Raw genomic sequence first — 18,919 nt, 5'->3', positions numbered from 1 at the left:
TGCAAATCCTGAAATCACAATGTATGATTTTTTTTTTAAATAATTTATGTGTGTGTTACTGCTGCAAATACCTATTTGCACACCTGTGAAAATCAATGTTAATATTTGGTACAGTAGCCTTTGTTTGCATTTACAGAGGTCAATTGTTTCCTGTAGTTTTTCACCATTTTTGCACCAAACACTGCAGCAGAGATTTCAGCCCATTTCTCAACACAGATCTTCTCCAGATCAGCCAAGTTTAAGCCCCTCCAAAGATTTTCTTTAGGGTTTAGGTCTCTGAGGCCACTTCAGAACCTTGATATGCTTCTTACAGAGACACTCTTTAGTTATTCTGGCTGTGTGCTTTGGGTCATTGTCATGTTGGAAGACCCAGCCACGACCCATCTTCAATGCTCTAACTGAGAGAAGGAGGTTGTTCCCTAAAATCTCACAATACATGACGCTGGTCATCCTCTCCTTAATACAGTGCAGTCGTTCTGTTCCATGTGCAGAAAAAAACCCTCAAAGCAAGATGCTTCCGCCCCCATGCTTCACAGTAGGGATGATGTTTTTGGGATGGTACTCATCATTCTTCGTCCTCCACGGCACCTAAATTGAAAATTTAAGACCCCTCCATGATTTCTAAGTGGGAGAACTTGCAAAGTTGCATGGTGTTCAAATAATTATTTTTCTCACTGTAAACCCTCACACTGAAAACAGATGGGTGTATTTTTTTGGTGATTGGAGTGTTTATATGTGCAATCTAGACCCTAGTGCAAATTATAAAAAAACACGCAAAAAGAGAGATTTACATAATATATTCTCTTTAATTGAGGCAAGATGCTAAAAAAATAGTTCAATCAAACTCACACACCAACATTCATGCAGTTATTATAAATCAAAGTGAGGCTCTTACCTGTGTGCAGTGTATATTGTATATTGCAGTGTATATTTATATAGTTTGAATCAGGGTTCCCACTGTTCTTAAAGTCTTAAAATGTCTTCAATTAAAATCTTGATAATTAGGGTTTTAAATTGTCTTAAATTTACTGTAAATTAGCTTTTTTAGATGGTGCGTTTAATGCCAGTGGGAAATCACATACTAACTTTAGCAGCGAGTTAGCTAACGTTACTGGGGGGGAACTAAGGTTAGCATGGAGCTAGCTAACAATAACGCCAAGCTAGCTAACGTTACTGGGGGAAACTAAGGTTAGCGTAGAGCTAGCTAACATTAATGGCAAGCTAGCTAACGTTACTGGGGAAAACTAAGGTTAGCGTAGTGCTAGCTAACATTAGAAGCGAGTTAGCTAACGTTACTGGGCAGAGAACTAAGGTTGGCGTAGAGCTAGCTAACATTAATGGCAAGCTAGCTAAAGTTGCTGGGGGGAACTAAGGTTAGCGTAGTGCTAGCTAACATTAGAAGCGAGTTAGCTAACGTTACTGGGCAGAGAACTAAGGTTAGCAAGGAGCTAGCTAACATTAACAGCAAGCCAGCTAATGTTACTGGGGGAAACTAAGTTAAGCGTGGAGCTAGCTAACATTAACGACAAGCTAGCTACGTTACTCGGGAGAGAACTGAGGGTTGGCGTGGAGCTAGCTAACACTAATGGCAAGCTAGGTTACGTTACTGGGGGGAACTAAGGTTAGCGAAGAGAAGAGCTAGCTAACATTAACAGCAAGCTAGCTAACGTTACTGGGGGGAACTAAGGTTAGCGTAGAGCTAGCTAACATTAGAAGCGAGTTAGCTAACGTTACTGGGCAGAGAACTAAGGTTGGCGTAGAGCTAGCTAACATTAATGGCAAGCTAGCTAAAGTTGCTGGGGGAACTAAGGTTAGCGTAGTGCTAGCTAACATTAGAAGCGAGTTAGCTAACATTACTGGGCAGAGAACTAAGGTTAGCAAGGAGCTAGCTAACATTAACAGCAAGCCAGCTAATGTTACTCGGGGAAACTAAGTTAAGCGTGGAGCTAGCTAACATTAACGACAAGCTAGCTACGTTACTCGGGAGAGAACTGAGGGTTGGCGTGGAGCTAGCTAACACTAATGGCAAGCTAGCTTACGTTACTGGGGGGAACTAAGGTTAGCGAAGAGAAGAGCTAGCTAACATTAACAGCAAGCTAGCTAACGTTACTGGGGGGAACTAAGGTTAGCGTAGAGCTAGCTAACATTAGAAGCGAGTTAGCTAACGTTACTGGGCAGGGAACTAAGGTTAGCCTGGAGCTAGCTTACATTAACAGCAAGCTAGCTAACGTTACTGGGGAGAGAACTAAGGTTGGCGTAGAGCTAGCTAACAATAACGGCAAGCTAGCTGAAGTTACTGGGCGGAACTAAGGTTAGCGTAGAGCTAGTTAACATTAACAGCAAGCTAGCTACGTTACTCGGGAGAGAACTAAGGTTAGCGTGGAGCTAGCTAACACTAATGGCAAGCTAGCTTACATTACTGGGGGAACTAAGGTTAGCGTAGAGCTAGCTAACATTAGTAGTGAGTTAGCTAACATTACTGGGGGAACTAAGGTTAGCGTAGAGCTAGCTAACATTAGAAGCGAGTTAGCTAACGTTACTGGGCAGAGAACTAAGGTTGGCGTCGAGCTAGCTAACATTAGCAGTGAGTTAGCTAACATTACTGGGGGTAACAAAGGTTAGCGAAGAGAAGAGCTAGCTAACATTAGCAGTGAGTAAGCTAATGTTACTGGGCAGAGAACTAAGGTTGGCGTAGAGCTAGCTAACATTAGAAGCGAGTTAGCTAACGTTACTGGGAAGAGAACTAAGGTTAGCATGGAGCTAGCTAACAATAACGGCAAGCTAGCTAACGTTACTGGGGAGAGAACTAATGTTAGCGAAGAGCTGGCTAACATTAACGACAAGCTAGCTAACGTTACTGAGGAGAGAACTAAGATTACCGTAGAGTTAGCTATAATTAGCAGAGAGTTAGCTAACGTTACTGGGGGAGAACTAAGGTTAGCGAAGAGCTAGCTAACATTAACGACAAGCTAGCTAACGTTACTGGGGAGAGAACTAATGTTAGCGAAGAGCTAGCTAACATTAACGACAAGCTAGCTAACGTTACTGAGGAGAGAACTAAGATTACCGTAGAGTTAGCTATAATTAGCAGAGAGTTAGCTAACGTTACTGGGGGGAGAACTAAGGTTAGCGTAGAGCTAGCTAACATTAGCAGAGAGCTAGCTGTCTTTAACAGGGAGAGACCTAAAGTTAGCTGAGTAAACATGAGCTAGCTAACATACTAACGTTAGCGGCAAGTTAGCTACGTTAACGGGGGAGAAAAGTAGGGTTAGTGGTGAGCTAGCTAACATGTTAACATGTTCTGCATCACAATGGAACTAAATTTAAAAAGAAAATTGATAACAAATGGGAAAGATTATGAGGTTAAGAAGTTATGGGTCTTAAATTATATTTATTGAGGTATTAAAAAGGTCTTAAAAAGCATTAAATTTGACTTTTAAAATGGAGAAGGAACACTGTTAATGTTTGAATGTAGTTCCTAAGGAAAATGCTGTCTGTATTTCTGTATATCTGTATTTCTGTTACTGTGTTTGTGTGTAAATACTCTTCCTGTTCTCAGATCAGTGCAGATCTGAACTGCTCTCTTACCGAAGTGCCAGATCCGAAGGCTTTGAGACGCCCACGCTCTGCAGTCCACTCACGCCGTCTGCATCTCTTCTGACTGGTTTTGATGAGTGGAGCGCCGAGAGAGCCAGTGACCCAGATTCCTCTCCGCCAGATCCTTTCAGTCAGAGCTGAGCCCGACATGCTGAACACTAACTTCAACTACAGACCTCCATCTGACGCCGTCCAATTTCCCTTTACTGATCTGTGTTCTCATTTTATGTGTTGAAGCTCTAGCTTTTGCTCATATCACTGGGCCTGAAACATGTTATGAACCTGGCGTAGAAATCTTTCTGTTAAAAACTCCTGCATGACAGGGCTGCACGATATATCGTTTAAGCATCATCATCGTGATGTGCGCATGTTATAGTCACCTTGCAATTTAATACGCAATTGATGCAATTAAATCAAATACGTAATGTTGCAATGTTTTGATTCTTGACACAAGTAGTAGATACACAGCGCTGTCTCTGTGTCTGTGTGAGTGACAGGCTGCTGCTGCCTGAGAAGCGCAAGGTGGACGGGCCTGATTGACATTCACGCGTGGCCTCCATCCACATGGTTGGGCACGTGCTTGTAAACGTGAGCACGTGTTGAAAGCTGTGCACCTCAGTTCAGCACAGTTTAGCAGTGCAGATATTTCCAGTAACAGCTGAATTCACACTTTTAATCCCAGAAAAATAAACGCTCTTATTTACCTTTTTAAAAAGACATTTAAATGCCCTTTTAAATGATTAAAGGGCTGATTACTGTTGTTTTGCTGTTTTCCTCGGGTTTTGAGTTGAACTCGGCGCTGACTCAGCTTTTAATTGGTCTGGACGAGAGACAGCGTGTGGGTGGGGGTGGGGCTGGTGACGTCACGGACCCGGCATTGTTTAATATCGCGATACATATCGTCGAAAAAAAGAACATTTGCAATGTAATTTTTTTTTTTTTACATTATCGTACAGCCCTAATTGTACACCCTGCACAAGGCGCGTTACAAATGTTTATTGCTATCTTACACCCCGTCAACAGTCTATTTTCACACCCTGCATCTGCGCTGTTAAAATAGTGTCTTGAGTTTAGGACTAAACACTGATGGGCGTGGTGGTCTGGAAGTGAGGTGTGTTCAGGTAAATTTCTGGTGTGTTTCTTGTATCTTGGCGTTGGAAAATACAGGTGCGCCACTGACTGATTAAAACCCTGACAACAATCAACAGTCAGAGTCCATTCCTATCTTAACTATCCGTTGTGTGTCAACAATTTTATTCAATTCATTTTAGGCCTACTATAATCAATTTAAATTATAGTTTAAGTAGATTTTTGGTTTTATTGTCCATGTCTGCGCTGTTTTAAAAATCGTTTGATCCTGAAAATTTGCCTTGAAAGCATGGAAAAGTCTTGAAAAAAAATCATGGAAATTTATTGGTTAAAAAGTGTACGAATCCTGAATGAGCTGCTGGTGTATCTTCAAAGTGTGAACATGCAGGTCAGAATCTGTCTCTGTTGAGACACACAAAAGCACCACTGTGTGGGATGCTATTGGACGCTCTATCGACTCTCCTATACCCCTACCGCACAATCTGCAGAAACGGTGAGTGTATATGTATATTTATTTTCTGTATAATATATACATTCATTTTTGATGATGCATGTATATTATGTATTTATAAGGGGTATAAGACAATATCTATATACAGCTCTGGAAAAAAAATAAGAGACTTCAAAATTAGTACGAGTGCAGGCATAAAGTTATCCAAAAGCAGTGTGTAAGACTGGTGGAGGAGAACATGATGCCAAGATGCATGAAAAAAACTGTGATTAAAAAACAGGATTATTCCACCAAATACTAATTTCTGAACTCTTAAAACTTTATGAATATGAACTTGTTTTCTTTGAATTATTTGAGGTCTGAAAGCTCTGCATCTTTTTTGTTGTTTCAGTCATTTCTAAATTTTTCTCATTTTCTGTAAATAAATGCTCTAAATGAGAATATTTTTATTTGTAATTTGGGAGAAATGTTGTCTGTAGTTTATAGAATAAAACAACAATGTTCATTTTACTCAAACATAAACCTATAAATAGCAAAATCAGAGAAACTGATTCAGAAACTGAAGTGCTCTCTACATTTTTTTCCAGATCTGTATATATAAAATATTTGCACTAACTTAATTCTTAATTATTAGTGTAGATGTAAACATTGGTGTCAGAAGTGGTTTATGTAGTGTTGTGTTTAAATAGAAAGTTTATGCCTTTTTTTACCTACAACAATAACAATAATTAATTGATTAATAACACTTGTAATTTACTTTGAATGAATTAAAAGGGGTTGTTAGGATTAAAACCCAAATGGAAATCAGATAAGTGTGATCTCCCAAACATCGTAAATGTGATGTAATGTCTGGATTTTCATCCAAAAAAAAAGCTCATCAGTCTCATGAAATAAACATGTAATTCTAAAATTCTTTATTCTAATAGAAGAGTATTAATCTGAGATTAAAAACATGAAAAAGCACCGCATTAATTCATTAGTTAATCCGTCTGAAACAAATGCATGTTACCCTGAATATTTACAGTCATAGCCGTGTGTGTGTGTGTGTGTGTGTGTGTGTGTGTGTATATAGAGTCAGTACTGGTCTGGTTTATGTTGCTGGTTTTTGGGCGTTGGTTCCAGTTCAGTGTGTTTTTACTGTTTATAGATACGGCTGTAAATCCAGCCCAGTATTGGCTACTTGCTGTGGTATTTAAGGTGGTTGTTCATGTGTTGCTGTGGTATATCTTTTGGCAAATATGGTGTTGCTGTGGTATTAAAGTCGTATTTAAGGCAGTTGCTCTGGAGTTGCTATGGTTACCTGTTTGCTACTTAGCTGTTCCTAAGTCATTTCTGTGTTATTCAAGACTGTTGGGTTGCTATGATCTTGCTGTGGCACAACTGTTGGCTGCTTAGGTGTTGCTGTGGTGTTTAAGGCAGTTTGTAGGATGTTTTTCAGGTATAGCTGTTTGCTGCTGGGTGATTTACTACTTTATAGTTTAATTTGGTCATCCTTTATTTTTTACATTCATTTCACCCATTCATTTTCAACAACACCTTAGCAACCACCTTGTTCTTGGGGTTGATTTTTTATTTTTTTAGTAAACTTTCCAGACCAGGATTTACCCCCCTGGTGTGTACCGTACAGGTGTGTGTGTGTGTGTGTTTGTGTGTGTGTGTGTGTGTTTTGGCACCACAGCAGGGTTAGATAACTGTGTGTGTGTGTGTTTGTTTGTGAGTGTTTGGAGGGTGAAAGTCAGTCCGGTCCTCCCGAGGCTGCAGCAGTGCTGTGATTGGCTGAGCCGTGTCGGGGTCAGGGCGTGCAGGCCTGGCCCGGGCGCGGGTTGGGGGTCCGGGTGGGCATGGGGGGCAGCGAGCGAGTGCTGATGGGACTGTACCCCGGCTCGGAGCCCCGGCGGGGGCACAGCGTGGACAGGGAGCGGGCGTGGCCGGAGCGTCCCGGGGGCCGGCGCAGCACTGGGGACTTTTTGGGGGATTTGGGGAGCTTGTAGAGGAAGACATTATAGTGCAGCGGGGGGCTCGTCTCCGGGTGCTGCTTCGCCTCTTTAGGCAGGAGGAGCTCCAGATCGATAGTCACGCCACCCTGAACGCACACACATATATATATATATATATATATATATATGAGAGAGAGAGAGAGAGAGACAGAAAGAGAGAGAGACAGGCACAGACCTACATCACACTGACGCAAGACACGCAAATTAAAAATACGCTAAAATATATACAAAATATTGTACATAGAAATACAGGCAACAGATACATACAGAACACACGGATGATCTGTCATCATCTAAATATCAAGTGTCATTTAAGATGTTGGGGTTGCTGTGGTGTTCAAGGAGGTTGCTATATTGTTTGCTATGGTGTAGCTGTTGGTAAGGTGTTGCCACGGCTTTTCTGTGGTGTTCAAGGAGGTTGCTCTAGTATTTGCTATAGTGTAGCTGTTGCTGGGTGGTTGCTGTGGCGTAGCTGTTGGTATGGTGTTGCTGTTGGTTTGGTGTTTGCTAGGGTGTAGCTGGTCTGGTGTAACGGTTGCTGGTTGTTTCTGTGGTGTTAAAGTAGGTTATGTTGCAAATGGTAAGGTGTTGCTAGGTGTTTGCTGTTGTGTTCAAGGAGGTCGTTATGGTGTTGCTGTCAATAAGGTGATGCTAGGTGTTTAGTATGGTGTAGCTGTTGGTAAGGTGTTGCTAGGTGTTAGCTGTTACTGTGGTATTCAAGGAGGTTGCTATGGTGTTCCTGTCAGTAAAGTGTTGCTAGGTGTTTGGTATGGTGTAGCTGTTGCTAGTTGTTCGCTGTTCCTGGGTGGTTGCTGTGGTGTTCAATGGTTTGCTATGGCATTTGCTACGGTGTTAAAGAAGGTTACTATGGTGTTGCTGTTGGTATGGTGTAGCTGTTGCTGGGTGGTTGCTGTGGTGTTCAAGGCAGTTTCAAATCTTAAATGTTAGACATCAGACATGTTGTAATTTTTAAAATACTCTCCTCATTTGGAGATAGTGGCCCTATCTAACGCCCTGCACAAGGCTTGTTGCAATGCTCATCGCTATCGTACACCCCACCCCATCAGTGTATTTTCACTCCTTCCTCCTGTCTGGTTTAAACAGCAGCAGATCTTCTGAATATATCTACACTGATGGGCGTGGTGTTCTGGAAATGAGGTGTGTTCAGGTACATTTCTGGAGTTTTATCTTGTTTCTCTTGGAAACAGAAAACACAGGAGCTCCACTGACTGAATACATAAATATGATAAAATTATTCTGTTCTATTTCTATTTTACAGAAGGTGAGGAGATGCTCGCTGCTTCACTTCTTGGGATCTTTGTTGGATTCCTGCTGTTCCTGTAAATAACCTGCAAACACGAGCAGGTCAGTTTCCTCTTTCCTCCAGGTAGCTGCGCCGTTAAAATAGCGATCCGCCAAAGTCAGAGCTCACCTGACTCTTAAAGAGAATGATGAGCAAGAGACACTCTGATTGGTTTATTTCACATTCACATTACGCCCAAAATTAACCACACCCATGATTAAATAACCCTTTCAGACCTGAATTATGAGAGCTTATACATGCATTTTGTGTGTTTTGAGCCGCGCACAGGTGTACTTTTCCCGTTGTTACGATAGCAAAGACACACTGACGCCCTAAATCAATTAGATCTCCTTCAGAATGAACATCTGTAAAAGCTGTAGATGTGACTTACTCCACATTTACACCTCCAGCAACACATTTACACACACATTACTCCATACTGTCTCCTGGTGGTGGGTTATTACTCCGGTTGAAGGTTAGCAGCGGTTCAGGTGTGTTTAAGCCATGCAGCAGAAGAGCCAAGCGAGACAGACAGACAGACAGAACCACACAGGAAGCAGAACAGCAGAGTGACGGAGAGAACAGGACCACACCGGGACCGACTCACTTCTGTTCAAAAGTTTTATTCCAGCAAACTCTTGTTTTATCAGCTGTTCGTTTCTCCAAAAAAGGTACAAAAAAGAAAATCTCAAATACAGGATTAGAAATCATCACATCAACGATAAACATTAAACAAGACACAATGTGCTTTATTATTCTATCAGACTGTATATAAATATCAAGCAGAATATCAATATATCGTCACTGTCACGCAAAAATAAAAAATACTTGTTTCTTTACATTTTTGCTACATTTTGGAGCATTTCTATTCAACTTTCTATTAAGTTGTGCTCACTGCTGACTAGACTAAAATTTTTTGATAACGGTGCGGTACCTTAAATTCAGTACAAATACCCAAACGCTACTTTTTTCTAAACCTTTTACTAAATTGAAACCAAAAAATACAAAAAGCTATAATTATTCTCACACAACGGATTTCTTTAACAGCCGACGTGATTAATCTCATTCTCTCGTACAGTGGTGCGGCTATCGCGTGAAAACTGAAAGCACCTTTAAACTAAAGAGGATTAAATAAAAGCAAAAATAGAAATTACAGATTTATTAGTGTCCGTTTCACAGGATTTAACAACCAATATTCTTCACCACAGGTTTATTAATCCTGTTCAATTGATTATAGCGCCACCATGTGGAGTAATGATGCAGAAACTTTAGAAAGTCTAATTGGGAGTCGAGTCTTATAGCCTCTGCATACATCCAGCGAAACGAAGTTCGTGAGCATTGCACGAAGTCAAGCGCGCTTTCGCAAGCATTCGAGCTGGCATACTTTCGCATTGCCTGTCTCTTTTTTAACAACCAATCACAGGCGTTGTCGCGTAGTGTCTGCGGCCGTGGACATTACGTCACATTGTTCGTTGAAGACACGCGAAAGTCGTCTCTGCATGAAGTACGTCGAGGCCTTTAGGAAGTTTAGAGCTGCTATGTTTTCATATAAATATCCATATCATAATCAAAATATCAAGATCACAATGCCAGGGTTCTTGCACCATATTAAAAATCTAATTTAATAATTTAATGCTTTTTAAGACCTCAATAAATATAATTTAAGACCCAAAATGTTTCCTAACATTGAATTGAAAAAGTATTTTCTCTATAAATAATCAAACAAATGATTTGGCCATATCTTAAAAAGTGGTGTCTGAAGATTTGTGGAAAGCGTGCAGATTTTGTTTTTTGTCGCTAATGTTAGCTAGCTCTCTGCCAACTTTTGTTCTCTCCTCATTAGCTAACGTTAGCTAGCGCGCCTCAGAGGGGAGCATCGCACTCGGCCGGTCTTGTCCACAGTCTCCGAGACCACTGTGATTTCCTACCGGCATTAAACACACGGCGTGAAAATGTAATACCTACAGCAATTTTACAGTAAATTTAAGACCTTAATTACTCGGATTGTAAGTTTTTAAGACTTTAAGTAGGGGTGTGAATCTCTCAGTGTCTGGCGATTCGATTCCGATTTTTGGGGTCACGATTTGATTCAAAAACGATTTTTGATTCAAATAGCCTATAAATTTAGTTTAAATGATGTGAGAAGATAAAAAGAGAAAAGGACAATTTAAACAAATAGAACATTTATTTTAAACAATAAACTTAGGTTCCTTACTGTATTAAATTATTATTATTATTATTTTTTTTTTTTAAACATACTGTCGCGCGGAGCTTTTTAACTGTACCGCGGAGCTCACCTACTGTCGCGCGGAGCTTTCTAACTGTACCGCGGAGCTCACCTACTGTCGCGCTGAGCTTTTTAACTGTACCGCGGAGCTCACCTACTGTCGCGCTGAGCTTTTTAACTGTACCACGGAGCTCACCTACTGTCGCGCTGAGCTTTTTAACTGTACCGCAGAGCTCACCTACTGTCGCACGGAGCTTTTTAACTGCACCACAGAGCTCACCTACTGTCGCGCAGAGCTTTTTAACTGTACCGCGGAGCTCACCTACTGTCGCGCAGAGCGTTTTAACAGTTAAAGAGAAAAAAAAATCGATTTTTAAAAAAAAATGAGAATCGATTCTGAATCGTTCAATGTTAGAATCGCAATTCTCGCTCGAATTGATTTTTTCTTGCACTACTATTTTTAAGGACCCGCGGGAACCCTGAATATATCCTGTCACTTGTGATACATTATCATCAATGCTTAAGACACATGGAGCTGTGGAGCAGTGGAACTGTGTTTTGTGGAGTGATTTCTCCAATACTTCGTCTGAATGCCCTCAAATCCTCACAGCAGTGTTCCAATATCTAGTAGAAAGTCGCAACAGTACAGTAGAGACAGTTACTCTAACAAAAAGGTCATTTCTATTGGTCCATTCATTGTGAAATTCTGATTCAATATAAAGAACAGACATTAGTGGACTCCAAAAATGGAGATATGGATTGTAGTTAGTTTTTGCGTGACAGTGACGATACAGTATAGTGTATATATAGATACAGGCCTACACACTGAAAGAGTCAGAACAGTAGAAGAACACTGAAGTCTCTGAGATCAGTAGTTCACCGTACTCCCGTGTCTCCGGTTCTCAGGGACGGTAATGGTCTGTACAGAAGAACAGCGACGGACGCATGCCGGCTCGGAGTAAGGCAGGGCAGGAGGAGGAGTTTAGGGGCTCGGCGGGTGAGTTTCTCAGGCTGTGGAAGAAGCTGGAGCGCGGGTGAAGTGTTCCAGAGCTTAGCGTGACGTAGCGTAGCATAGCACAGCATGACATACAGCGTTACAGAGGCAGCAAGCAGGGGGAGCGGGCGGTGGTGGTGGTGGTGGTAGCGTTGGCAGTGGCGCTGGTGGAGCTCTGGAAGCTCTGGAGCTCTCAGATTAATGGTTAAACAGGCGTTTACTGCAGTAGCGTGAGGAGATATTATGATTTTATGATATTATGGCACAGGTATATGTTGCTGTTGGTAGATTACATGTAGGGATGCACTGATATGGGAATCCAGGGCCGATGCTGGTATTCAATATTTTGTATGCCGTCACATCAATGTCAAAAGTCAGGTGTGCAAAAACACCAGGTGAAAAAAAAATTAACCTGCAAGTTTTAACATTTTGCATATATAAATTTACTTCTGGCGAACGCAATTGTGAAACTCGCAAGCACAAAAAAGAAATCGTGTGCACTAGAGCTGCATTTACAAGCACGTGCCCAACCATGTGGATGGAGGCCATGCGGTTTTCTCGTGTTTACTTCTCATGCCTCCCCCTTGTGCTTCTCAGGCAGCAGCAGCCTGTCACTCACACAGACACAGAGACAGCGCTGTGTATCTTCTACTTCTTGTGTCAAGAATTAAAACATTGCAGCATGACGTGTTTGATTTAATTGCCTTAAGTAAAATCGCACATCCTGCGATGTGGCTATTGAGCATGTGCACATCATGATGCCGATGCTCAAACGATATATCGTGCTGCCCTAGTGAGCTTCATTTTTCTCCTTTTTAAGTGTTTTATTCTTTTCTAACTTATAGTTTATAGTTTGGGGGCGAGGTCAGGGGCATCTCCCTCAGCTAATGCTATTGGCTGATATCTCCAGGCTTTTTGATGGAACAGCCTGCTTCTAAAATGCAAAGTAGGACAGCAAGAGAGTTAGCTAGCTATGCTAAAATCAAAACTCTGGGTTTATCTGAATAATAATAGTAATAATCCACAGTTACACTTTTTATAATAACCAGCTTTAAGACAGAAAGACGGAGCAAAGTGGCTAACAGAAACATGTAGCCCTAGATTATTACTATTTTTTTTGTTTGTTTTTTAGATAAACCCAGAGTTTAGCTTTTAGCATAGCTAGCTAAATTTCCCGCTGTCCTTTTTTCTTACCCTCAGTCATCTTTTTTTAGCTTGAGAGTGATATTTTGTTCAGAGCACACAATTTCTTTTTTTTTGTGTGCTGTAAGGCTCACAATTGCGCTCAGCCCACATGCAAAAATGTTTAAACTCACAGGTTAAATTTTTGCACACCCAATTTTTTTTTACATTGATGTGACGCCATGTTTTTGATATATGTATGTATTAGGGATGCATAGATACTACTCTTTCCCAACTGAGTACGTGAGTTTGTGTATTTTAGTACTGTTGTGCATGATTGAGTTCAATAAACACATTTGGATAAAATCACAATTTAAAAACAGTAACTAATTACTTGACCAGGATATGCCTTTACTTTTAAAAGCGTATGTTTGTACCTGTATATTTTTCAACAGTAAACTAGTTTAGCATTACTGCTACTGGGAGCCATTACAATAGTTCATAACTGCAACTTTAAAACTAAGACAAATAAATTTAAAATAGGTCACATCAGTGGATTTTAGATTTAAAAGTAGCTCAACCAGCATTGCTTGGTCCTTTTAAAGCATACATTAAATACATCCGCAAGTATATAAACTCTCGATATTGTCCTGCATCATTATTGTTCATCAAATCTAGCATTAATTTTGTTGTAATTTTTTTTGCAAATATTTGTTGAATATCACTGATTTCCAATAAAAATTGCATTATCAAACATCGGTTTAATCATTTGGCTACATTTAAGCATCGGTCTGTTCAGCACGATTAATTTAAAAAGCGATTATTAGCCAATACAGATAAGAGATTCCCATATCAGATATAATGGTGCATCCCTCGTGCGTGTATTGTGTTTTTACCGTGTGTCATTTTTAACAGCAGGGTTTTAATTTCTGGGTCGATGGCGCTGCAGTGATCTGCTGTTACAGTGTACAGTGGTAGGGGGCAGTGTGTTTGGTCAGGCTGAGCTCTGCTGCTGGTCACGGCGCCCCCTGTGGCCGGAGGTCGATACTACATCATGTTGTTCTGCAGAGAGTTTACCTCCTCGGCGTTCTCTTCTCCGCCGGACTTGTTGTTCTCCAGTTTGGGGGTCAGGGAGTTCTGGATGTTCAGAGACTCGTCCTCTTTAGTCGGGGACTTGCTGGGCTCCTCCTGCTTAGCTGTATCTTCCTGCAGGGCCACAAGCGTTACATATTAATATTATAATTTACTGATTAAAAAATATATATATCAGCTTTTATCCTAAACTCCTTCCTTTAGATGAACAAGTGGGTCATAAATGACCTGGTCAGATTGTTTTCCTGCAAAATCTTCATAATCAAAAATATTATTATAGTTATTGTTTCAAGGATTGCTCAAAAAAATTATATCATACCACTTAACATTTTAACTTACCTTTATCCATATAGAATCCTGTAATTTATTAGAATCTAATACTTTCTATTTACTTGTAGAAAAAAAGCATAATTATTTTAATCAATCAAAGGAGTAATACAAAATTCTAGGATTAATGTTTTTAGGGTAAAATTAAAACCAGCTACAAGGAAACACAGAAACAAGAAGGTTATAATGTTATGGCTGAGAAGTGTAATGTATATACAGGGCTGGTTTTAATGTTGTGGCTGATCTCTGTTTGATCTGGGTATGAATAAAAGATTATGGAGGAATAAACTAAATAAAGTGTAGCTGCTTATTCTACCTAATTCTATCTTACGAATAAAAATTCACCAACAGCTGTGTGTGTGAGAGAGCATGCTTGTGAAAGTGTGTGCGTGTGAGAGAGAGTGCCAGTGCGAGAGTGTAAGAATGTGTGGATGAGAGTGTGCATGCGAGAGCGTGCGTTTGAAAGAGTGAGTGTGCATGTGAGAGTGCATGCGTGTCAGAAGGAGATTGAATGCGCGTGCGAGAGAGAGCATGCATGTGAGAGAGAGCATGCATGTGTGAGAGCGTGTGCAACAGTGTGCGTTTGTGTGAGATTGAGTGTGTGTGTGCAAGCGAGAGAGAATTTTCAGCAGAGACGAGTGTGAACAGCGCGAGCCACCGTGATTACTCTCGCGCACAAGTTTGGGAGAACATGAGGGAAATGCGAGATTAACCGATTTGCGTACTTTAGAACATGTAATCACACAAGTGCACTAGGAGCACAAACTGCGTCCAGGTTACGCAAAATTCGTAGTTACACGCTGGTAGATCTGAATTGATTTTTGGAATTTGTGAATTGATTCCAATTCGTTTACGTCCAAATCAAGATGCATCTAAATATAAAAAAAAAAATCCATAACTCTAGTGTGAGAAACAGTAAATCTAATTGTATTATTATTGTATGAGTGAATTAACAGTACCTAACTCAGTTAAGCATTTGATTCAAAACTTCATTCTGTTAAAAAATGTTGAAAAGTAAAAAATAAAAATCTCTCCCTCTTTTTTAAGACTAAGCAAAGATGTTTGAACTTTTGTGACTATTAACAGAATATGTATGTTTTTACAGGTCAGATGGACCGAAAACATCACCAGACCAGGAAGACACTGCTGGTCTGTGATTGGTAGAATGGGATGAAAGGCCTCACAAGACCACCAGTGATGAGCTCTGGTGGGAGGAGCTAGTGGTTTCTTCTTTGACTGAGCTGAAGGAAAACACAGTATGAGTTAAAGTGAGCTTTTGTTCCCTTTTTAACAATCTTTTCATCCCAAAAACTCTGGAATACTATTTTAAATAAAAGTAGAAAAAGCTATTTCTGGACTCATTCCTTTATGAAACGTTCATACACGCTTTAACCAATAAATGTCCGTGATTTTTTCATGAATTTTTCCTATGCCTTTAAGGCAAATTTTCATGATCATACAGACAAATAAAACCAAAAAGAAACTGAAACTATGATCAGGATTGATTATAGTAGGTCTGAAATGAATCAGATAAAATTATGACACACAATCTTTAGCAATAAAATGTGTATCAGATCCTGAGAGCTCCATTGTTTAAACTGGGCTTAATTACTGAATTAACTCTGAGCTGATTGATGTATTTGTAGCTCAAAATAGATTTTCTCCTCAATAAACTGAAACGAATATTTGTACAACAAATTTCCATGACTTTTCCTGGAAATGTTCCTGGAAATTGCAATTTTTTTTTTTTAATTCCATGATTTTTTTTAGGTTTTTCATGACCGTACGAACCCTGTTTATTGTATAGCTCCAAATACAATAAAAATAAAAATCACGCCACTTCAAATTTTAACTTACCCTTTATACATAAAAAAATTCTAGTTTTTGTATTACTATACCAAGCTTCCATAGGTGAGTCAAAAAATGGCCTGCATTAATTTCCTATTCATTAATTAATTTAGTTAATTTAGTTTTTCACCAAATAAATTATATAACAATTATCAATGATAATCATCTCAATGCACCTTATTCTTCTCTACAGGATTTCTTTTTCCTCATTGCATGACTACTTGGTACAAAGGGAAGTATCTGTAATGATCCAATGAATGAATCATTACAATCATTAATGAATGAAGGCTCCTTAACATGATTTCTATTTACTTGGAGGGGGGAGTATAGTTATTTCAATTAATCAAATGACTAATATAAAAAAAACTAGTATTAACATTTTTTTAGGGTAAAATTAAAACCAGCTACAAGGGAATGCAGAAACAAAAAGGTTATAAATGTTATGGCTGTGCGGTGTAATGTATATATGGAGCCGGTTTTAATGTTTTTCCAGCGTTTATCTCCTAAATCGTATGCAAAAACACAAATACGAGTGAGATCCAGCCTCGGTGCATCACCTGTGCTCTCTGCCTGACTAACACGCATATTAATACGCTGGCAGATGGTGGTAAATCATACTCACACCTCCCCCAATCCCCCACGGTTCAGAACACAGCGCTGACCTGCACCGGAGACGACCCCGGCAGAGTCAACGGGTTCAACCTTCACTGTTTAACACGTCTAAAACCTTCACATTTACATTAAACACTGAGATACACAGAGAGTTCTTTCTCTGATACTAAAACACACTCACACAACTACAGAGCATTTCCACCTTAAAACTGCTCTTATATACACAGTTCTGATGATTCTGACTTGGAATCAGCCTCACTACTACTCAAGACATGATTGGGTTTAAATTTAAAGGATTCAGAAGTCCAAATCTGATCCCAGATCAGAACTAGTATAGTAGTATACAACTAACATACTCACAAATTCTACCAAATACAAGATCAGAAGCTTAATGATACAACAATGCTAAAAACAAAAGAGGCGGGAAAGAAAGTGCAGCATGTTTTATGTCATTAACAGAGCTGTATTAATAGATACAGGTGAATTATGGGAGTTGTAGTGGGGGGCTGATAATAGTGGGTGCAGGTGAATTATGGGAGTTGTAGTGAGGGCTGATAATAGTGGGTGCAGGTGAATTATGGGAGTTGTAGTGGGGGCTGATAATAGTGGGTGCAGGTGAATTATGGGAGTTGTAGTGAGGGGCTGATAATAGTGGGTGCAGGTGAATTATGGGAGTTGTAGTTGGGGCTGATAATAGTGGGTGCAGGTGAATTATGGGAGTTGTAGTGAGGGTCTGATAATAGTGGGTGCAGGTGAATTGTGGGAGTTGTACTAAGGGCTGATAATAGTGGGTGCAGGTGAATTATGGGAGTTGTAGTGGGGTCTGATAATAGTGGGTGCAGGTGAATTATGGGAGTTGTAGTGAGGGCTTATAATAGTGGGTGCAGGTGAATTATGGGAGTTGTACTAAGGGCTGATAATAGTGGGTGCAGGTGAATTATGGGAGTTGTAGTGAGGGCTGATAATAGTGGGTGCAGGTGAATTATGGGAGTTGTAGTGGGGGGCTGATAATAGTGGGTGCAGGTGAATTATGGGAGTTGTAGTGGGGGTCTGATAATAGTGGGTGCAGGTGAATTATGGGAGTTGTAGTGGGGGGCTGATAATAGTGGGTGCAGGTGAATTATGGGAGTTGTAGTGAGGGCTTATAATAGTGGGTGCAGGTGAATTATGGGAGTTGTAGTGAGGGCTGATAATAGTGGGTGCAGGTGAATTATGGGAGTTGTAGTGAGGGCTGATAATAGTGTGTGCAGATGAATTATGGGAGTTGTAGTGAGGGCTGATAATAGTGGGTGCAGGTGAATTATGGGAGTTGTAGTGAGGGCTGATAATAGTGGGTGCAGGTGAATTATGGGAGTTGTAGTGAGGGCTGATAATAGTGTGTGCAGATGAATTATGGGAGTTGTAGTGAGGGCTGATAATAGTGTGTGCAGATGAATTATGGGAGTTGTAGTGAGGGCTGATAATAGTGGGTGCAGGTGAATTATGGGAGTTGTAGTGAGGGCTGATAATAGTGGGTGCAGGTGAATTATGGGAGTTGGAGTAAGGGCTGATAATAGTGTGTGCAGATGAATTATGGGAGTTGTAGTGAGGGCTGATAATAGTGGGTGCAGGTGAATTAAATGGAAGTATAGTACTCAAAGTACCTTAATACTGCTCTGGTTATCACCCATAAAACATGGTCAGGAGATGAAATACATCAGTTTAGCTCTGATGCAGGTCACTATTATATATATTTTCAGGGTAGATACGGCTCACTGCTGCATGCGTAGTGTGATTAGCATCATGCTACCTGTAGGATCCCTGCATGAAGCCATATGAAGGAGATGAGTATAAGTGAGAAGAAAAAGAGAAACAATGCTTTAACTACAGAGTTAAATTGGGTCAGTCACCCAAAAACTTGCTTCTCACGTACAAAGAATAAATATACACTGATCAAGCATAACATTATGACCCTAAGCAGTTATTATCCCTTACCACCACCATGCTAATAATAAAAATAATAATAGCTGCTCTGTGGTGGTTTTCTATCCTGTGGGTTCTGAGTATTAAAGAACAGGGTAAAGGAGGAGAATAATCAAATATACAGAGAAACAGATACAAAACTACAGTCTGTAATTATTGTATAACTACAGAGTGAAATATATATGATCAGTGGTGCTGAAAGCATACTAGTGCGTTTAAAAAAATTAGAATATCATTGAAAAGTTACTTTATTTCAGTAATTCAGTTAAAAATGTAAAACTCTATAATTTATATAGAC

The 18,919-nt window shown here is 40.1% G+C and overlaps 1 protein-coding gene and 2 long non-coding RNA genes across 12 annotated transcripts in view; 1 reads left to right on the top strand and 2 right to left on the bottom strand.

The window, feature by feature from the left end:
- Positions 1 to 6,023: 6,023 nt before the first annotated feature.
- cspg5b (chondroitin sulfate proteoglycan 5b) overlaps positions 6,024 to 18,919 on the bottom strand; it is a 55,357-nt gene continuing 42,461 nt past the window's right edge. For all 3 annotated transcript variants that reach the window (XM_049475553.1, XM_049475554.1, XM_049475555.1), the window contains 2 exons: positions 13,858 to 13,986; positions 6,024 to 7,220 (listed from right to left, as the gene is read on the bottom strand). In XM_049475553.1, coding sequence (XP_049331510.1) covers positions 6,930 to 7,220; positions 13,858 to 13,986 — 420 coding nt within the window. In that variant the 3' untranslated portion in view covers positions 6,024 to 6,929. The remainder of the gene's footprint in view (positions 7,221 to 13,857; positions 13,987 to 18,919) is intronic.
- On the bottom strand, positions 10,670 to 11,015 carry LOC125799269 (uncharacterized). Its single transcript, XR_007438108.1, has 2 exons — positions 10,945 to 11,015; positions 10,670 to 10,902 (listed from the first exon to the last, which is right to left on the bottom strand). It is a non-coding gene; the product is annotated as an uncharacterized LOC125799269 (long non-coding RNA).
- LOC125799270 (uncharacterized) lies at positions 17,070 to 17,886 on the top strand. Of its 8 annotated transcripts, none has more exons than XR_007438114.1 (5): positions 17,070 to 17,138; positions 17,185 to 17,229; positions 17,502 to 17,546; positions 17,592 to 17,682; positions 17,729 to 17,886. It is a non-coding gene; the product is annotated as an uncharacterized LOC125799270 (long non-coding RNA). The 8 variants fall into 8 exon arrangements; XR_007438110.1 differs by lacking the exon at positions 17,070 to 17,138 and adding an exon at positions 17,321 to 17,411 and having other exon boundaries at positions 17,164 to 17,229; XR_007438109.1 differs by lacking the exon at positions 17,502 to 17,546 and having other exon boundaries at positions 17,185 to 17,274; positions 17,592 to 17,636; positions 17,683 to 17,886.

Source organism: Astyanax mexicanus, chromosome 3, assembly GCF_023375975.1.
Source record: "Astyanax mexicanus isolate ESR-SI-001 chromosome 3, AstMex3_surface, whole genome shotgun sequence".
Lineage (NCBI taxonomy): Eukaryota > Metazoa > Chordata > Actinopteri > Characiformes > Acestrorhamphidae > Astyanax > Astyanax mexicanus.
Note: the sequence above shows the minus strand (reverse complement) of the source record. Positions and strands in the feature narration are given on the sequence as shown.